This window comes from Anopheles maculipalpis, chromosome 2RL (assembly GCF_943734695.1).
Source record: "Anopheles maculipalpis chromosome 2RL, idAnoMacuDA_375_x, whole genome shotgun sequence".
NCBI lineage: Eukaryota > Metazoa > Arthropoda > Insecta > Diptera > Culicidae > Anopheles > Anopheles maculipalpis.
Genome location: NC_064871.1, coordinates 12,912,525 through 12,927,024, shown reverse-complemented (window position 1 = coordinate 12,927,024; position 14,500 = coordinate 12,912,525). Strand labels below are relative to the sequence as shown.

The 14,500-nt window shown below is 40.1% G+C and overlaps 2 protein-coding genes across 2 annotated transcripts in view; one reads left to right on the top strand and one right to left on the bottom strand.

Annotated features, from left to right (window-relative positions):
- LOC126559737 (zinc finger FYVE domain-containing protein 1-like) overlaps positions 1-14,500 on the top strand; it is a 281,299-nt gene that overhangs the window by 93,999 nt on the left and 172,800 nt on the right. The window lies entirely within an intron of this gene.
- On the bottom strand, positions 8,875-9,941 carry LOC126558813 (uncharacterized). The gene is made up of 4 exons (XM_050214885.1): positions 9,841-9,941; positions 9,544-9,724; positions 9,255-9,467; positions 8,875-9,176 (listed from the first exon to the last, which is right to left on the bottom strand). Exons 1-4 carry the CDS (start codon positions 9,934-9,936, stop codon positions 8,875-8,877), a joined length of 792 nt encoding a protein of 263 aa, XP_050070842.1. The 5' UTR covers positions 9,937-9,941.

Here is a 14,500-nt window from a genome sequence, read left to right as displayed (position 1 = left end):
ACTCTATTGCCTTATTGATGTACACGTGCGTGTGATGGACCATACTCCCATCCTCCCCTCGACCCCTAAGTAGTACCTTTTTCGAAATACAGAGTACAGAAAAAAGGGGGAGACACAGAAAGATGTTGAAACAAGTGTGATATGCTAGAAAACGGATACAATGGTGCATAGCAAGTCAGCCGCCAAAAAAGAAAAAAAAACCTATCATCACCACTAACTGTTTCTCTGTTATAGTTATATTCCAATCATTCTAGCGATTCGGAGCGGTTTCGGTTTAGTGGAAGAATTCTTCCTTCTTTCGATGATGCCTCCTCAATCAAATGTCTTAAAGAGTGGTTAGGGTTTAGAAGAACTCCGTTGTTTTTTATCAGACACACTCACACAAAGATGATCGATCGATAAACACGCTTGGGAGTGTTTGTTTGATCGAACAAACTGGTGAAAGAGAAAATGCAGCTTTGCTGGTTAAATCAATCGCTTGACTGTACGTACCGGCGTAGCTGCCGTGCAGACGGAACCGTTGTTTTGTTAGGAGTTGTTTTAATTATGGCTTGTGTTTTTGTTGTTCCACCCAGCGCGTAAGCATAGCTTGTCGAGCTCGTGGGATCGTTTTCAATCGTGTTTTTTTAAACGATCGTATTGCACGTGTTCGTGTATTCGATTTTTCATGTTTCACTACAATCAACCATTACAACCAATTGTTTACGGTTACTAGAGTGTAGTATGTAGTATGTACACATTAGGTCCAAGATTGTTTCGTATTCTATTGATTCAAACTCGCGCTAGATTGTACAGAAAGGAGAGCGTAAAAGGAAGCCAATCATAAGTGGAAGTGTAAAGTAAAGGAAACTATAAGCATATAGTAAGAGGTAGTAGCAATGAGACAAAGAAGTAACCGGGGCTAAAAGAAAAAGGGTGGGGTGCAACCGTAAATCGTAGTCAAAATGTCACCAAAATTGCATTTTTGTTTCTGTTTTTATATATTTGTTTAACAGCAGGTGGTGTTGCGTTCGTCGTTGATTTTAGTACTTTTTTGTGTTTACGTTTTTACTAGTACGGTTAGAGGAAGCGAAGTTAGCGAGAGTGTACGAGAGGAAAAAGAAAAAAGATTGAATACAATCGATGATTTATGATTTAATTCCTAAGAAGCAGTAATATGATTTTACTAAGGAAGGAAGATAATAAGCTGCATGTGTACCCATCTCGAAAAGTAAATTACACTATTAAAGTGTACACGAACGATGATGGAACGACACACACACACGTACCGGAAGAAGTGAAAAAAAGCAAAGAGCAAAAAAGTGAAACTTACTGAACTTATCTACTCGCGCCTTCTAAATAATACAGTTATGCACTTATTGTAACACTGTCCTACTATTGTTTAAGATTGATTAATCCCAAGGAGCCAGGTGCTTAGGCAGTTAAGTGAACCGATGTCCAGGAGATAGTCCCGGGATAAGAGAGAGAGAGAGAGAGGGGGAGAAAAAAAAACGGAAACCAAAACGTGATTTTAAAGCCATTTTCTCCCCCAAGTAAATGGGGGAAGCCTCAATCAAAAATTGTTTACAATTTAAATTTAAGTCTAATAATTCACACACACACACAAACAAAAGTACACGCCCGTATCCGGTGCGCGAATGCCATGGATCGTGATGTCGGGGAGCATATATTATATGTATATGTATTTTCTAATGTATGCGAAAACAGGAAAAAAGCAACAAACAAAACCCCCCTTAGAAAACGCCTCGCGTCAGTTTGCTGAGCTGTTTGTTACGAAGAAGAAAAAAAAACATACAAGGATTTCAGGTACGGTTTGAGTGTGGAGTTGTTTAGCCGGGACTAGTGGGCTTAGTGGTTGGGTAGTGTTTGTAAATGCAAATGGTAGTTTCTAGCGTTGTTTCTACGTTCTTTAGTGCTTTACACCTTTAAAAAAAGCCCCACTCCCCTCCCATTGTTTAAGTTTGATAGTTGTTCTTCTAATTGTAATGTGTATTGTTTGATGCCAATCAGAGAGCGAATAGCAAAGTGTGGAGCAGGGGACGGCAAACGTGTGTGTGTGTGTGTGAGTTAAACTACAACAACACAGTCATATTATGATGAATATAACAAAATAAGCAATCAAAGTTAAGCTAACGTACATCGTCGTTCGTGGGGATACTTTTCGATCGCATTGCGATCAAAAGCATGTAAGAAAGTAAGCAAATTAACTACTATTTTGCGTTAGAGTAGTAATGAAAGATAGAAGAGAAAAAAGAAACAGCAGACAAAAAAAAAAAAACTATGCAACATGATCATCATCATCATCATCCAGCGGAAACTTGACCGCAGGTTTTGTGCGTTACAATATGAAAAACGTTTATCCTTATATTATATCTATCCCGGTTGATCACATCACTGTTGATTGCCTATTTTCTAGTGAATAATTAGCTACAAATTAGCACACACATACACACACACAATACAACACAACAGCGCGCACACAAACACGCGTGTACGCCCACAACACGTGCGGCAAAGATGGAAGGGTGGAAGTGGATAGTAGTAAAATATAGGACAAACAGGAAAGCAAGATTTGGATGGCAGTTAGCTTTAGTTGATTTCGTTTCTTCTTCCCCCCAACTAGTTTCATGCTGCTTGTGAGGCTATTGCGTAGTGCGTATTGTTACTAAGCTTAGACTACACTGACACACACACACACACGCATACACACACGAGTTATAATAATTTGTAATGCGAGATAAAGTGCGCTAAATGATATTTAATAGCAATGATTGATTTCATAATATGAATATTTTTCGTTGTTTTATTTCTTTTCTGTTTCGTTTTGTTTCGTTCTCTTCCTTTTCTTTTGTATTGTCTTACTTGTTCGTATATGTTTTTTTTTCTTATTTTACTTACTTTTTAGGGGTTCGATCCATATAGTGGAGCTTTTTTAATCACTCAAGGGGATAGCTTCAAATGTATTGTGGCACATTGCAAGCTTCTTGTGGTACTTTGCAATCATATAAAAAAAAATCTGCTGAGCGTTTGGTTCTCTCTTGTTAAATCTATTTATGTTTTATTCTAAACGACCGTATTGCTTGTAAAATCTATTCAAAAATCCAGCAGTACTCAACTATCCATTCTGCTATTCCAGTATATGGATCGAAACCCGGTCATTTGTTGAATATTTGCGCAATATTACCATATTTTTTCCTTTTGTTTTTCTACAGCTGGCTAAGCTTTTCGTGTTTTCAGGTATGTTACTTATTATTCATTTAAGTTATTTTATTTCAACCCTGTCACGGGCATCCATAAAAACTATCCGTAATACAGGCATCTTTGGAGGTCTATAACTTCTTAATAAGTTGTCCAATATCGAAACAATATTCTGATAAAATTTAAGTTGATTCTTGTGCATTCTATTTCTGTAAATAAGTCGTTTAAATTTCAAGCAATTTTCGAGTTATGATTTTTTAAATTCGTTATGCTTTTTTTTTCGACAAAAAAAGGAAAACATAAAAAAATTATTGAAATGCTTTACAAAATGTTCACAACAAAATGCTTCCAATGATTAATAGAACTTTAGACCGCAAGTGTAATGGAATTTGTGAAGTTACAATGTTGAATAAATCCTTTACAGAAGATCGCGATTTTCATAGCAAGAAAAAGGAAAAACACGAAGCAAAATGACAGATACATACATTCAGTAAGGTTTTTCATTCAAAATAAAACACATTAGACTCATGGTTTACATTTTCATTAACCATAAGAAGCATTCTGTTGTGAACATTTTGTAAAGCATTTAAATTTTTTTAAGGGTTTTTGTTTTGCAACGAATGAAAAGCTAACTTTGAAGAATCATAATTTGAAAATTACTTGGAATTGAAACAACATATTTACACAATTACAACGAAGGAAAGGAGAGGGAAGAGATTGCATCAATATTGGATAGCTTATCAAATACTTATAGGTCTCTAAGGTTGCTAGGAAATAGGAAAAAAACATTCTGAAAATAAAATAGATTTGTTCAATTCAAACAGAAAAATGAAGAACACAAAATTCAAACACACAAAACAAATTTCAAATGTACATCGGACCCCTAAAGTCGAAGAAATAAGATTTCAAAATCGCTTTATCTCCACTGGGTGCCTGGAACAAGGTTAATTTCACTTAGAAATAGTTCTATCGTTCACACATACAATCTCTCTGTCACACACACATACACACACAACAACAGAAGGACCCAGCATAAACACATTTACGCGCTGAACAATCATATTCGCGTTGTTGTAGGAAAAGCGAACGCATGCAAACACTGTTCTATTCTAAAGCAAACAAAACAAAAGGTAATTTACTAAATTACTTTACTATGGCAACTCTGCACCTTTAGCTGAGATGAGAGCATTATTTTTTTAGCGCGCAAAACGGGTGTCGCCACCGTGCGTCATAAGACACGTGTAGTAGTATTAGCCTGTCTAGTAGTAAGAGTTGAAGAAACGAAACCGATAATCATGATTTATAAACGCTTCTAGTGTGCGTTATAGATGAAAGAGAGAAAGGATGGGAATGAGTGTCCTTTGTAAAATATTCTGCTACCATTATCACCCTTTGGGCAATGTAAAACATTGTTTCACTAGCAACAGCAAGCACAACACTTTCTCCTGTGTATCGTACTATAGCGCCTTAATTTGTCGTACTCCATTTTATCGTTGCATCTGTCACATGCACCTGTCAGTCGTCGTCGTCGTCGTCGTTATCGTCGTAAGAGAAAGCCTTATAGAAGTAGCTGTTAGTGTTGTTTTATTGAACCTCAACCGGAAGCCGGTTCGCTTTGAAGGTTTAGGATGTGCCAAAGCAGCAGAGCTAGGAAGCTTAATAATCAGTACACATCAAGTAAGCAAACATTTCAAACCCCTCTGTCACCTTCTCTCCGATATCATGTACACAACCACACGCTGGAAAATTGGAACAGCTTAGGCTAGTAGCTATGTATACATAGTATATCATATTTCTTTGGCTGTTGAACAGTAACTCCTATATAGGTGTGGTTTCGTTTACCGCTCTGTTGATTGTTTCTTTTCCTATACGATAAGGTACATAAGGAAGCTATAAAAAGCGCTAGTGTAAGAGATGCTGGAGGTATATATTATGCATAGAAAAAAAGTATAGATCTAAGAAGAGTACTTCACAAGTAGTGCTAGAGATCTTATTCACCTAAATTTAGAGCAGTGACAGAGGAACGCGAGCAACCACTGGCAGCAAGGAACCGCCTGACAGGAGCAGAATCATCTACTATAGTCTTCCAGATGTATATTTACACCTTTCGAATTGTATGGCCGACTTTTTACGTAGGGGACACACGCCTAGCAGTTACTACTACTGTACCTTTTTTTGGTTGTTGTTTTGCTTACTTTTTACGCTGTCGTATTGCCTATAGCACCGTTACGTTACCGTTACTGTGTTGTCTTTGCATGTGTAGAAAATGATTCCGTTTGGTCGACGCTCTTATTAAATGCGGAAGGACTTTACAGTGAGCAAAGCAAATTTACTACTAGTGATTTAGAATGTAGTGGAAGATGCAACTTGGTGAACTGCATTTCTTTAAGCGACCAAGCAATTTCTAATGTTCAAAGCGAGCAGCTTGTAAAAGGAAAAAAAGGAATGGTGTACAGATTAGTAGTGATGATTAATTTTGTTTTTTGAACAATGATGCCTATCTCTTCTACAGAGCTTTACATTAGTTTAAATTTCGCCTGTTGGTTTGCTGTTGTTGTTAGCAAACTTTTAAGTTATGATGCAATCTTAAAGGAAAAAAAAGTTACAAAATAAATCAGCCGAAACAACAGCTCATCATATGACCAGCAACTGTCAACACATACAAGTAAATCACTCGCACATATGATATTTATATTATATACATGCAAATATATATATACAATATATATACATATTGTTAAATGAAAAAAAAAGAAAACAAAACCCTTATCGTTTAACAAACGAAATAGACTGCACTTGGAAAAAAAATTACTTACACTCATACCATTTAGAAGATAAACAAAAATGGAAGCATAAAACAATTAAACAAACACAAGGAAAGCATAACAAAACATAAAAAAATGAACAGAAAAAGAAACGCGGGTAGAATACAATGTGGCGCAATGTGAGACGATGAACCAATCCAAAGAAGTAAAGAAAAGGCAAAAAATAAGGAAATAGAAAAACGAGGTAAAAATTAAAATAGAAAACACAAAGCTACGAAAACAACAAAACACATAAGAAAAGAAGCAATACACTTTTTTCAATGTCTTACTCTTTACACTGCTAAGCAAATGCGCAAAACCAGAGAACAAAACTTAATAAATAATAGAAAGAGAGAAGAAAACAAGGGGAGAAGTATTGTAGAAATATTATACCTTCTTACAGTGGTAGCAAAGCAAAGACAATGCGACAAAAATCCCCACTACACCTAGTGACAGAGAATGCCTGTAGTAAACCAAAACCTAATACAAAAAAGGACTTACAAATACAAGCAAATCTTTTTGCCTGCTCTAATGAAAGAAGAAAAAAACAGAGAACGAACAAAACAAACAAAACTTCACCTTAAACACCATGGTTTTTACACAAAAAGAAAAAAAAAACAAGTAAAACAAACATTATACAAGAAGAAAATTAAGCAAAACTTAACCTGTTTATACATGGCGTATATAAATTAATAGCCAAACTTATTATATCACCTGTGCTGGCTGGAAAGGTGCAAAAGAACAAAAAGCAAACCTCTACCACACATCAGTTATCGCTGTACAAAAAAGAAAGGAAGGATGAGATTATGGCCGGTAAACTTTGATATGAAGGAAAAATACAAGTACAATGCGCGTACACTGCTAAACCGCGCAAAGAAAAGCCCCAAAAACCAATCTAAAAAGTACTAGAAGGGTGTACTAAACCTTTCCACACAAGCACACACACGATATAGAGGAAATAGCACCTGTGAATGCAGCTCTCCTAGCTTGGTAAGAGATATTTAGCAATCTAAAACACAAAACCTCACACTTTCAGTTTTCCAACACCAACCCACGGACACACACACACACACACACACACACGGACAAACATTTCACCAAGCAAAGCAAATATATAGAACCAAATGGCACCAGAACCCCTGATAACGGGTACGGGAATGTGAAGGTGATGTTAGTGTAGAGATGGGCAGGTGGGGCATCTAGCTCCTTATACTGCGTTGCCCGGTTGCCCGAAACACGGACGTTGAGTAATTAATAAAAATCTTCAAAAAATACTGTGTCTGCTTCGTGATCGGTGATGGTCGTGATGACTTCTAAGGCTGCAGTACTCCAACCACGACTGCATCCGACCTGATCCAGTCAAGGAGCTCGCTGGGAGCACCTTCCTGGTGGGATAACATAAGTCTCGGAGTGATGGGGCAACTTGTGTGATGCCGGTTCCGATTTCACTGTTGGAAGGATCCATATGGAATCATCCAGTATTTTTTACGAATAAACAACGGACTGTTCCGCACGACTTCAGATGGCTTAGAACGGCTTCAACCGGCTACAGATGATTCCAAGCGGCTACAGACGGCTCCAGACGGCTTCGAACGGCTTCAAATGTCTCTGAAAGGCTTCAGACGGTTTTGGACGGTTCCGGACAGCTCAAAACGGTTCCTGAAGCTCCGAACGGTACCATTGCACCTAATTCCCGACTATTTTTCCTAATTATTTTTGGAATCAGAATCACTTTTACGCCAATGTTATCCTTCGCTAGAGTCCGGCATCATCATCACGTGCCTCAGCCATCGTAGTATTCCGGTTTTGACTACCGTCAGGATGTCAGAATCGCCAAGTATCTCAGCTAGTTCGTCCTCCGTTAGCATAGGACTCTCGGACTGTATGCAACATGTCGTCCATTTTGAGAGTTGCTGAAGGCTTCTGGATCGCAGGAGTTTATGAAACCCGTAGATCACCGAGAGCAGGACGCACAGGACGTATAACTAGAAAGGGATCATCTTCCACTACTTCAGATATTCGATGCCAAATAGTGTCCAGCGGCCAGGTCTCCAGAAGCTCAAAGCAAAATCGGTCAATTAGCGCTGGATGGACTCTATGGTTGATCAGCGAAACAGCGGTCGTGTTGCAAAGGCCTAATGTGTTCAGCAGTGCTGGCCTATCACTGCTGATTACCCTTGGTGACGACGTACTCTAGCTGGTCCTGGATGCGTTACTTACTGTTAAGGAGCAGTTCTAAATGTCTGATACTTTTCACAATCAAGGACAGCGGTTTTCAACGAATAATCGAAGCGGAGTGGATTTCTTGTCGGGGAATATTGGAAGTGAATTTGTAGGTAAAATGCCCACTACAAATTCACCTTTTCTTTTAATGTTTTAGCTGACTTTACTAGAAACCCTTTACTGTGCCGTTAGTGCGTACAGTAAATTTCTCATTCATAAAATACGAACACTACACCCAAATTATTAACCATACAGTTATCAGCAATTTTTTATTATACTACATGTTCCAAACAACAAATTCTACGCTCTTGTACGTCTTCCCTTCTCACCGTGATGACGCAGCGCTTTAGTTATCTTTATTAGCAAACCAATGTATCCGCTCGCAAATAGTACGGCTCATCCAGCAAAGCTGCAGTTCCAAAGTCCACTTCCAAAACATTCCTCCTTCCCAATTCCCGGGCTGGCCAGAATGGGAAGTGCAATCAAACCGTTACGGACAAAAGCTCAAAAAAAAAATGGAAAGATTCAACGAGGAAGCATGACTCCGCTAAAAGGGGTAGGGGATCATTGGTCGTCCAGGCAATAACACTAAAACTAGTTGGATGATAGAGCGGCGCTCTCACCATCGGCCAAAGATTTGCATTCCAGCTTACACCAGATAGTTGGCTTCGTTGGCATCGAAGAGGATGTGCTTCAGACCGCCATCGCTGAGGTGCATATTTTCCTTGCGATAGTGATACGGTGGCGGTACGGTTGTTCCAGTCTTGCATTTACTAGAGGGACACATGCCATTGTCGTTACCGGTACCGGTGGATGGCGGTGCAGCAGGGCATGGAATCGCTACAATCGCTACCTCGCGAAGTTTCGTCATGTGGACAAGATTTTTGTAAAACTGTCGAATCACACCCCAAACGGTCACGTTGAAGATGATCATAACCGCACAGAAACCCCCTAGAAAAGAGCGAACGAAGAGGAACTAGGTTTTGAGATGAGCTCTACAGCGCTTCGGGTAATAAAGATGGTCCTTACAGTACTCCCACTTGGCCACGTATTGGTAGGTGGAATCGTTACAACCGCACGCAAGTACAACGGACCCAATTGCCAGCGTACCGAAGAAGTCCACTACCATCCAGGGGATAAAAAACTCGTGCCGATTACGCAGCGTTCCAATCAAAAGTCCCAAACAGCTCAGCACGTAGATGGTGGCCACCGTTGTACCGATGTACAGCATGCAAAGCGTAACTGTAACGAATGTGGCACGATTGGCATAGACCATAAACTCGGTCACAGCAATAGTTTTACGACCGATTCTTCTTACCGGAAGCGAGCTTTTCGGCGGACTTGAAGCGCCATTCGTTGATGGACTCTTCCTGCTCCGTTGCCGTCCAGATGTACTCGCTGTCCTTCTGGTCGGCGATGCTCATCTGCAGGATGGTGCTCATCTCCTCGGCATGCGCCAGCCCGAGCAGCATAACAAATAGGAATACGTGTGCCGTAAGCTGGGCGTAGCGGGGATAGATAGGATGGAAGGTGGTAAATTGAGAGTTTTGGCCACCCCGGTGCAAATGTTGCGGGAGTGGTTTCCGTTGCGAGGGTCAAGGGCAACCGCACTTACCACTTTATAGATCGCGATTAGGATGGCCGTGACGCGAAGATACTTCGGCGACAGGGGCATCATGATGGTTTCGATAACTCGATTAATGACGTACATTTCAACGACCACTGCTCGACGGAAGGAACAAAGGATTCTCCAACAGGGCAAAGGATGTGTGGAACGATTTCCCCGTCGTTTTGCTTCTCTTCTTATTACCAACAATACAAATGGCGCAGTGTGCACCTTGAAGTTACGCTACGGGAGTAGCTGGGAACTGCTGGCGGAGTGCTGCCGTATTTAGGTGTCTTGCTTGCACAATAACTTCACTTATTTAATAGCACAACTGGCTCCATTCTTATGCTCCTAGGCACTCCAACTTTTTGCCGTTCCTGTTCACCACGATCCACGATATTCGTCCTAACCTGCAAGATACTTACATCGTGACTAAACACTGGAACGAAAATCGAAATCTACGGCCTTCGTATTGCTTTTTTTTTTGCGGCCACGGTTTTTGTATGTTGACCGCTGTTTGGAGCATGGGATATTTGGGGATAACTGGGAGGGTAATGTTTTTATTCATAGAGCATGCGCATCGGGTCGATATGGTTCGTTTTTTTGAATGTAAACAATCGGCGTGCAAAGGTAGGGAAGTGCACGTTTGCGGGACAATAACAAAGCTTCCAAGAATTTTAGAACCAGCCTTTTTAAAAGGGTTTTTGCGGAAATCTGTGAAAATAATTAAGAATCTTACAAGTGATGAAATTATTTTGAACATAAAATGATCCGAAATGCCAACATCTTCAGTAATAATTTTATATTATTCCCGATTCTATTCCATGCAACCGACTAAACGGATCTCAGACAACCCGTTTTAAATGGCTTATTTTTCTGATTCTAAGAGGGACCGATTGAAATTGCTTTTGTGTGAGTAATTTGCGAAGGAATTTGCTTTTTATAATAATATGCATTTAATACTAGCGGCGCATTCTATGTGTCAGACCGGGGACTTATCAGCCAACCTGTTAATAACGTTTTAAACACCGACCGTCACAGAAGATCGCAATTTTCAAAGTTAGAAAAAAAATGTATTTAATAACACAACATTGTTAGTTATAAATTATTCGAATTCTAAAGGAGATGATTTTCTATGTGTAACAACAGCAGCAGATCTAATGGTGGGCGGAGTAGACGGCCACCTAGGGCCGCCCTGACAGCTGGCTCGTATAAGAAGAGGAAGGGAATAAGGAGAAGAAAGATCATCTGGCTTCGTTGATCTTCCTTTCGTACCATGAAAAATTCATACGATGAAAAATTCCGTCGATTGCTATGTTGAATTCACTGAATTTGAAAACAGCAGAGAGGAGCTCGGTTAGCAAGTCGAGTTCCTTCAGGAGGAAGAGCTCGCTCTGCGACGGCGTAGACATTTAAGTAAAATTAGAATATGCAGCCTAAAAATAGGTACGCAGCCTTAAATGAAATAAAAATGGCACTGGAAGCCGAAAATAAGTACTCCACCAAAAGGCAACCTAAAGATATGTGCGAAGCCTAAAATTAAGTTCGCAGCCTAAAACCATAAGGCACACGAATACGTACGCAAGCGTAAGGTAATTTTAACATGCGTAACCATCCAGCTAGTCAGGCAAGGATAGGATCGAATCGGATTCTAAATCACTTGGATGCACAGCCCAAATTTCTTGGCTGGGTATTGTGATTTTTTTTAAGTTCTCGTTCTTTTATGACTAGTGAATTTTTTTAGAAACATCATAACTAGTTTCTTTCTTCAATATGAGAAAATTTGTCCTTCAGATTATCCATTTAGTTATCAGCATTTTATTTTCTGCTACATACATTTAACAACAAACTCTACTTTCTGTACGTCGTCACGTACTGCACAGCGCTGTGTTTTGGTTACCAACATTGAATGTAAATAGTGTATATACTCATAAATTACTGGGTACAGGATCAAAGAGCAGGATCACTGGACGTCCAGGTGGTTATGCAAAAAATGGATGGATTATAGGATTCTTTCTTCGGCGTGTCCACATCCTTTGCCTCGTTAGCATTCAACCAGACGGTTTGATTCCGTTCAACATTCGCCGTTAGTCCAAGTTCCCTCTTAAGGATTGGATACCATTGTTGCCTTGCAAAGTTGCGCTAGGGAGATAAGCCGTCTGTAATATTTTCGGGTTAAGCCCCAAGTGATCAAGTGAAACACCACAATAATTGTACAGATGCACACTGCAATAGAATCAGAAAGTAAATAGTCAGAAGAGAGAGAACGGTTGCGGCATTGAGACGCAACAGTTGCTCTTACAGAATTCCCACTTGTCAAAGTATTCGACGGGAAGATCAGTACAAGCGGCAATCAGCATTACGATCACGATTCCCAGCAAGCTGAGACTGTCAGCCACCAACCATGGTATGAAGAACTTTTCCCAATTAAGCATTATTCCGACGATGAACCCGAAACAGCTCAGTACGTAGATGATGGCTGCCGTAGCTCCGAAGTAAAGCATGAAATTAGTATCTGGGGGAAAAAATGAAGAACACAAACGAATTGCATAGAACATAACCTCTTCATCACACCGTAAGGTTTAGTGACCTATTTTGTCGAGGGCGAGATTTTTCGTGTATGTACTATATGCCCATACGTCCTGCTCGTTGGTGTACTGTGCGTGTGCACAGTTCATCTCGTGCTCGTGCTCCTTCGGTTTCGTACCCATGACGCTGTTGTCCGTGCCGTTAGGACAGGTCAATCCGACCAGTATCACAAGCATGATAGCGAGAGCCGTAAACTTAATTGGCAGCAGATCAGAATGGTAGTGGACGGAAATGTAAAATTTTTACACTAATGTTCAAGGGACAGAACACTTACTCCTTTATAGATCGCGAGGAAGGTAAACGTGGTGCGAAGATATTTTGGCGATAGTGGCATCTTGACGTAATCGACGATATGTTTGGCGATCATCTGGATGTGAATTTTGAATGTTTACTACCTTTTATCAAGAATATCGGTAGTGCTGTATACCTTGATTGTAGGTTTCGTCTGCTGGGTACAATAGATCAACGTATTTGAAAACACTAAAGCTCAAATCTTGTTCACGAATTGTATATTGACTGTCTCACACAAGAAACACTATCACTTAGTACGAGACAACTTCAACACGATCTAGAGGTTCGACCTGACCGGGCTGATACTTGCATCGTGACTGACACAGGAACAGAAAATCTTATCGCTCTTTGTCCTTATTATAGATGCACCTGGATGCAGTCCGGTGTTTTTTGTTGGGATGCTGGGGAGTGTTTGACGATGTTGTTATTTATCCAGGACATGCGCATCGTCAACAATTGGGATGCGAAGGAGGCTACCCGGAAAATGTGCAATAAAAGGACAATAACAAATTATTACACACGGATTTTGGAATCATCTCCATTCTAGCTTTTCATGGAATCAGAGTTTGGGTGTATGAAAACAATCGAATAGGGCTTTAAATTTTAATTTCATTGCTTTGAGGAGATAATTTCGCCTAAGCGAACGCATCCCAGCAACAAGTTGTTCTAAAATGTCACCAACGGAAAAGCGCATTTTGCGATAGGTTTGTGTCTTGGCTAAATGACGAAAAGGCATGTTCTAATTAACTTTAGAATTACCGCGATTTTACGGGCGCAACTCCAAAGCGACAGCACAGCAGTGTGGCTAGAAAGTATGCAATTTTACATCCTTTTGCATTTTATTTATATTTTATTATTTTTATAGTAAGTAAATTTTGATTGATGGTCATTTGATTGATTGTTGCTTATAACAGCATTGGAAAACAATCAAACATTTTGTTTTACAACCTCGTAGATTCAAAACATTCACAATAATATGATTGGAAGGACGCGAGCCATGAGAGATTTTGAAATCAAAATTTCAGGAACTCATTTTGGGTTTTTCAATCATTTATCTTCTGCCGATAACCTGTAATTTTTGTAATATTCACGACCAAGAACAATTTCCCCTTGTTCTAAAATTGTCGCTAAAACAAATACCAAATCACATTTCGCGCCTTATGATCCTATGTGCTGTGTCGTCTAAACTACGCTGCAGCACATAAGTCTCACAATACTCTCTTCTCTCCGAAAGTGAATGCATTCCATCCCGCTTTCTCACTATTTGCTTTCTTTCTTTTACTCGGGACTTTAGTCAGTTGGAATGTGAATGTGGGAGGGAGAAAAAAGATAGAAAGAGCGATCGTAGATGAAACAGAAAACGAGCATATTTCGCCTCTTTCTCTCTGATGTGAAACTGTATCGTTCGCATAAAGAATGAAAGAGACACCGCGCACCGATGTTCAGCAGCATAGAAGCTTGTTTGAAGGTAGTAGTGGTGGTTGTGATGGCATATGCTCCATCCATCGCGGACAGCAAAACAGTGCGCGTTCTCTCGCGTCTCGCTTTCTCGGTCGCTCTCTCGAGGCGTGCGGACGTGTTTTTCGGCATTCGGTTGCGCTCGTGCTATTTTGAAAGTGTATTTCCTCGGCGTACGTTTTACCACCGGGAAAGCAGCAGCAGCAGCCAGGCAGATTCACCCTCAAAAAGTGCGTGTAACGGGTCAGGTGTAAGGCGATCAGTTTGGTTCGATATTGGGGTGCAAGTTTAGCGGGTTTTTTTTTTCGGTTGTGTGCGTATGTGTGTTTGT

Coding starts and splice junctions, on each gene's coding strand:
- LOC126558813 (XM_050214885.1), bottom strand. CDS start 9,936: ATGTACGTCATTAATCGAGTTATCGAAACCATCATGATGCCCCTGTCG. Junction 9,725..9,840: donor TAATCGCGATCTATAAAGTG/GTAAGTGCGGTT, acceptor CGCTACGCCCAG/CTTACGGCACACGTATTCCT. Junction 9,177..9,254: donor CGTGGCCAAGTGGGAGTACT/GTAAGGACCATC, acceptor GCTCTTTTCTAG/GGGGTTTCTGTGCGGTTATG.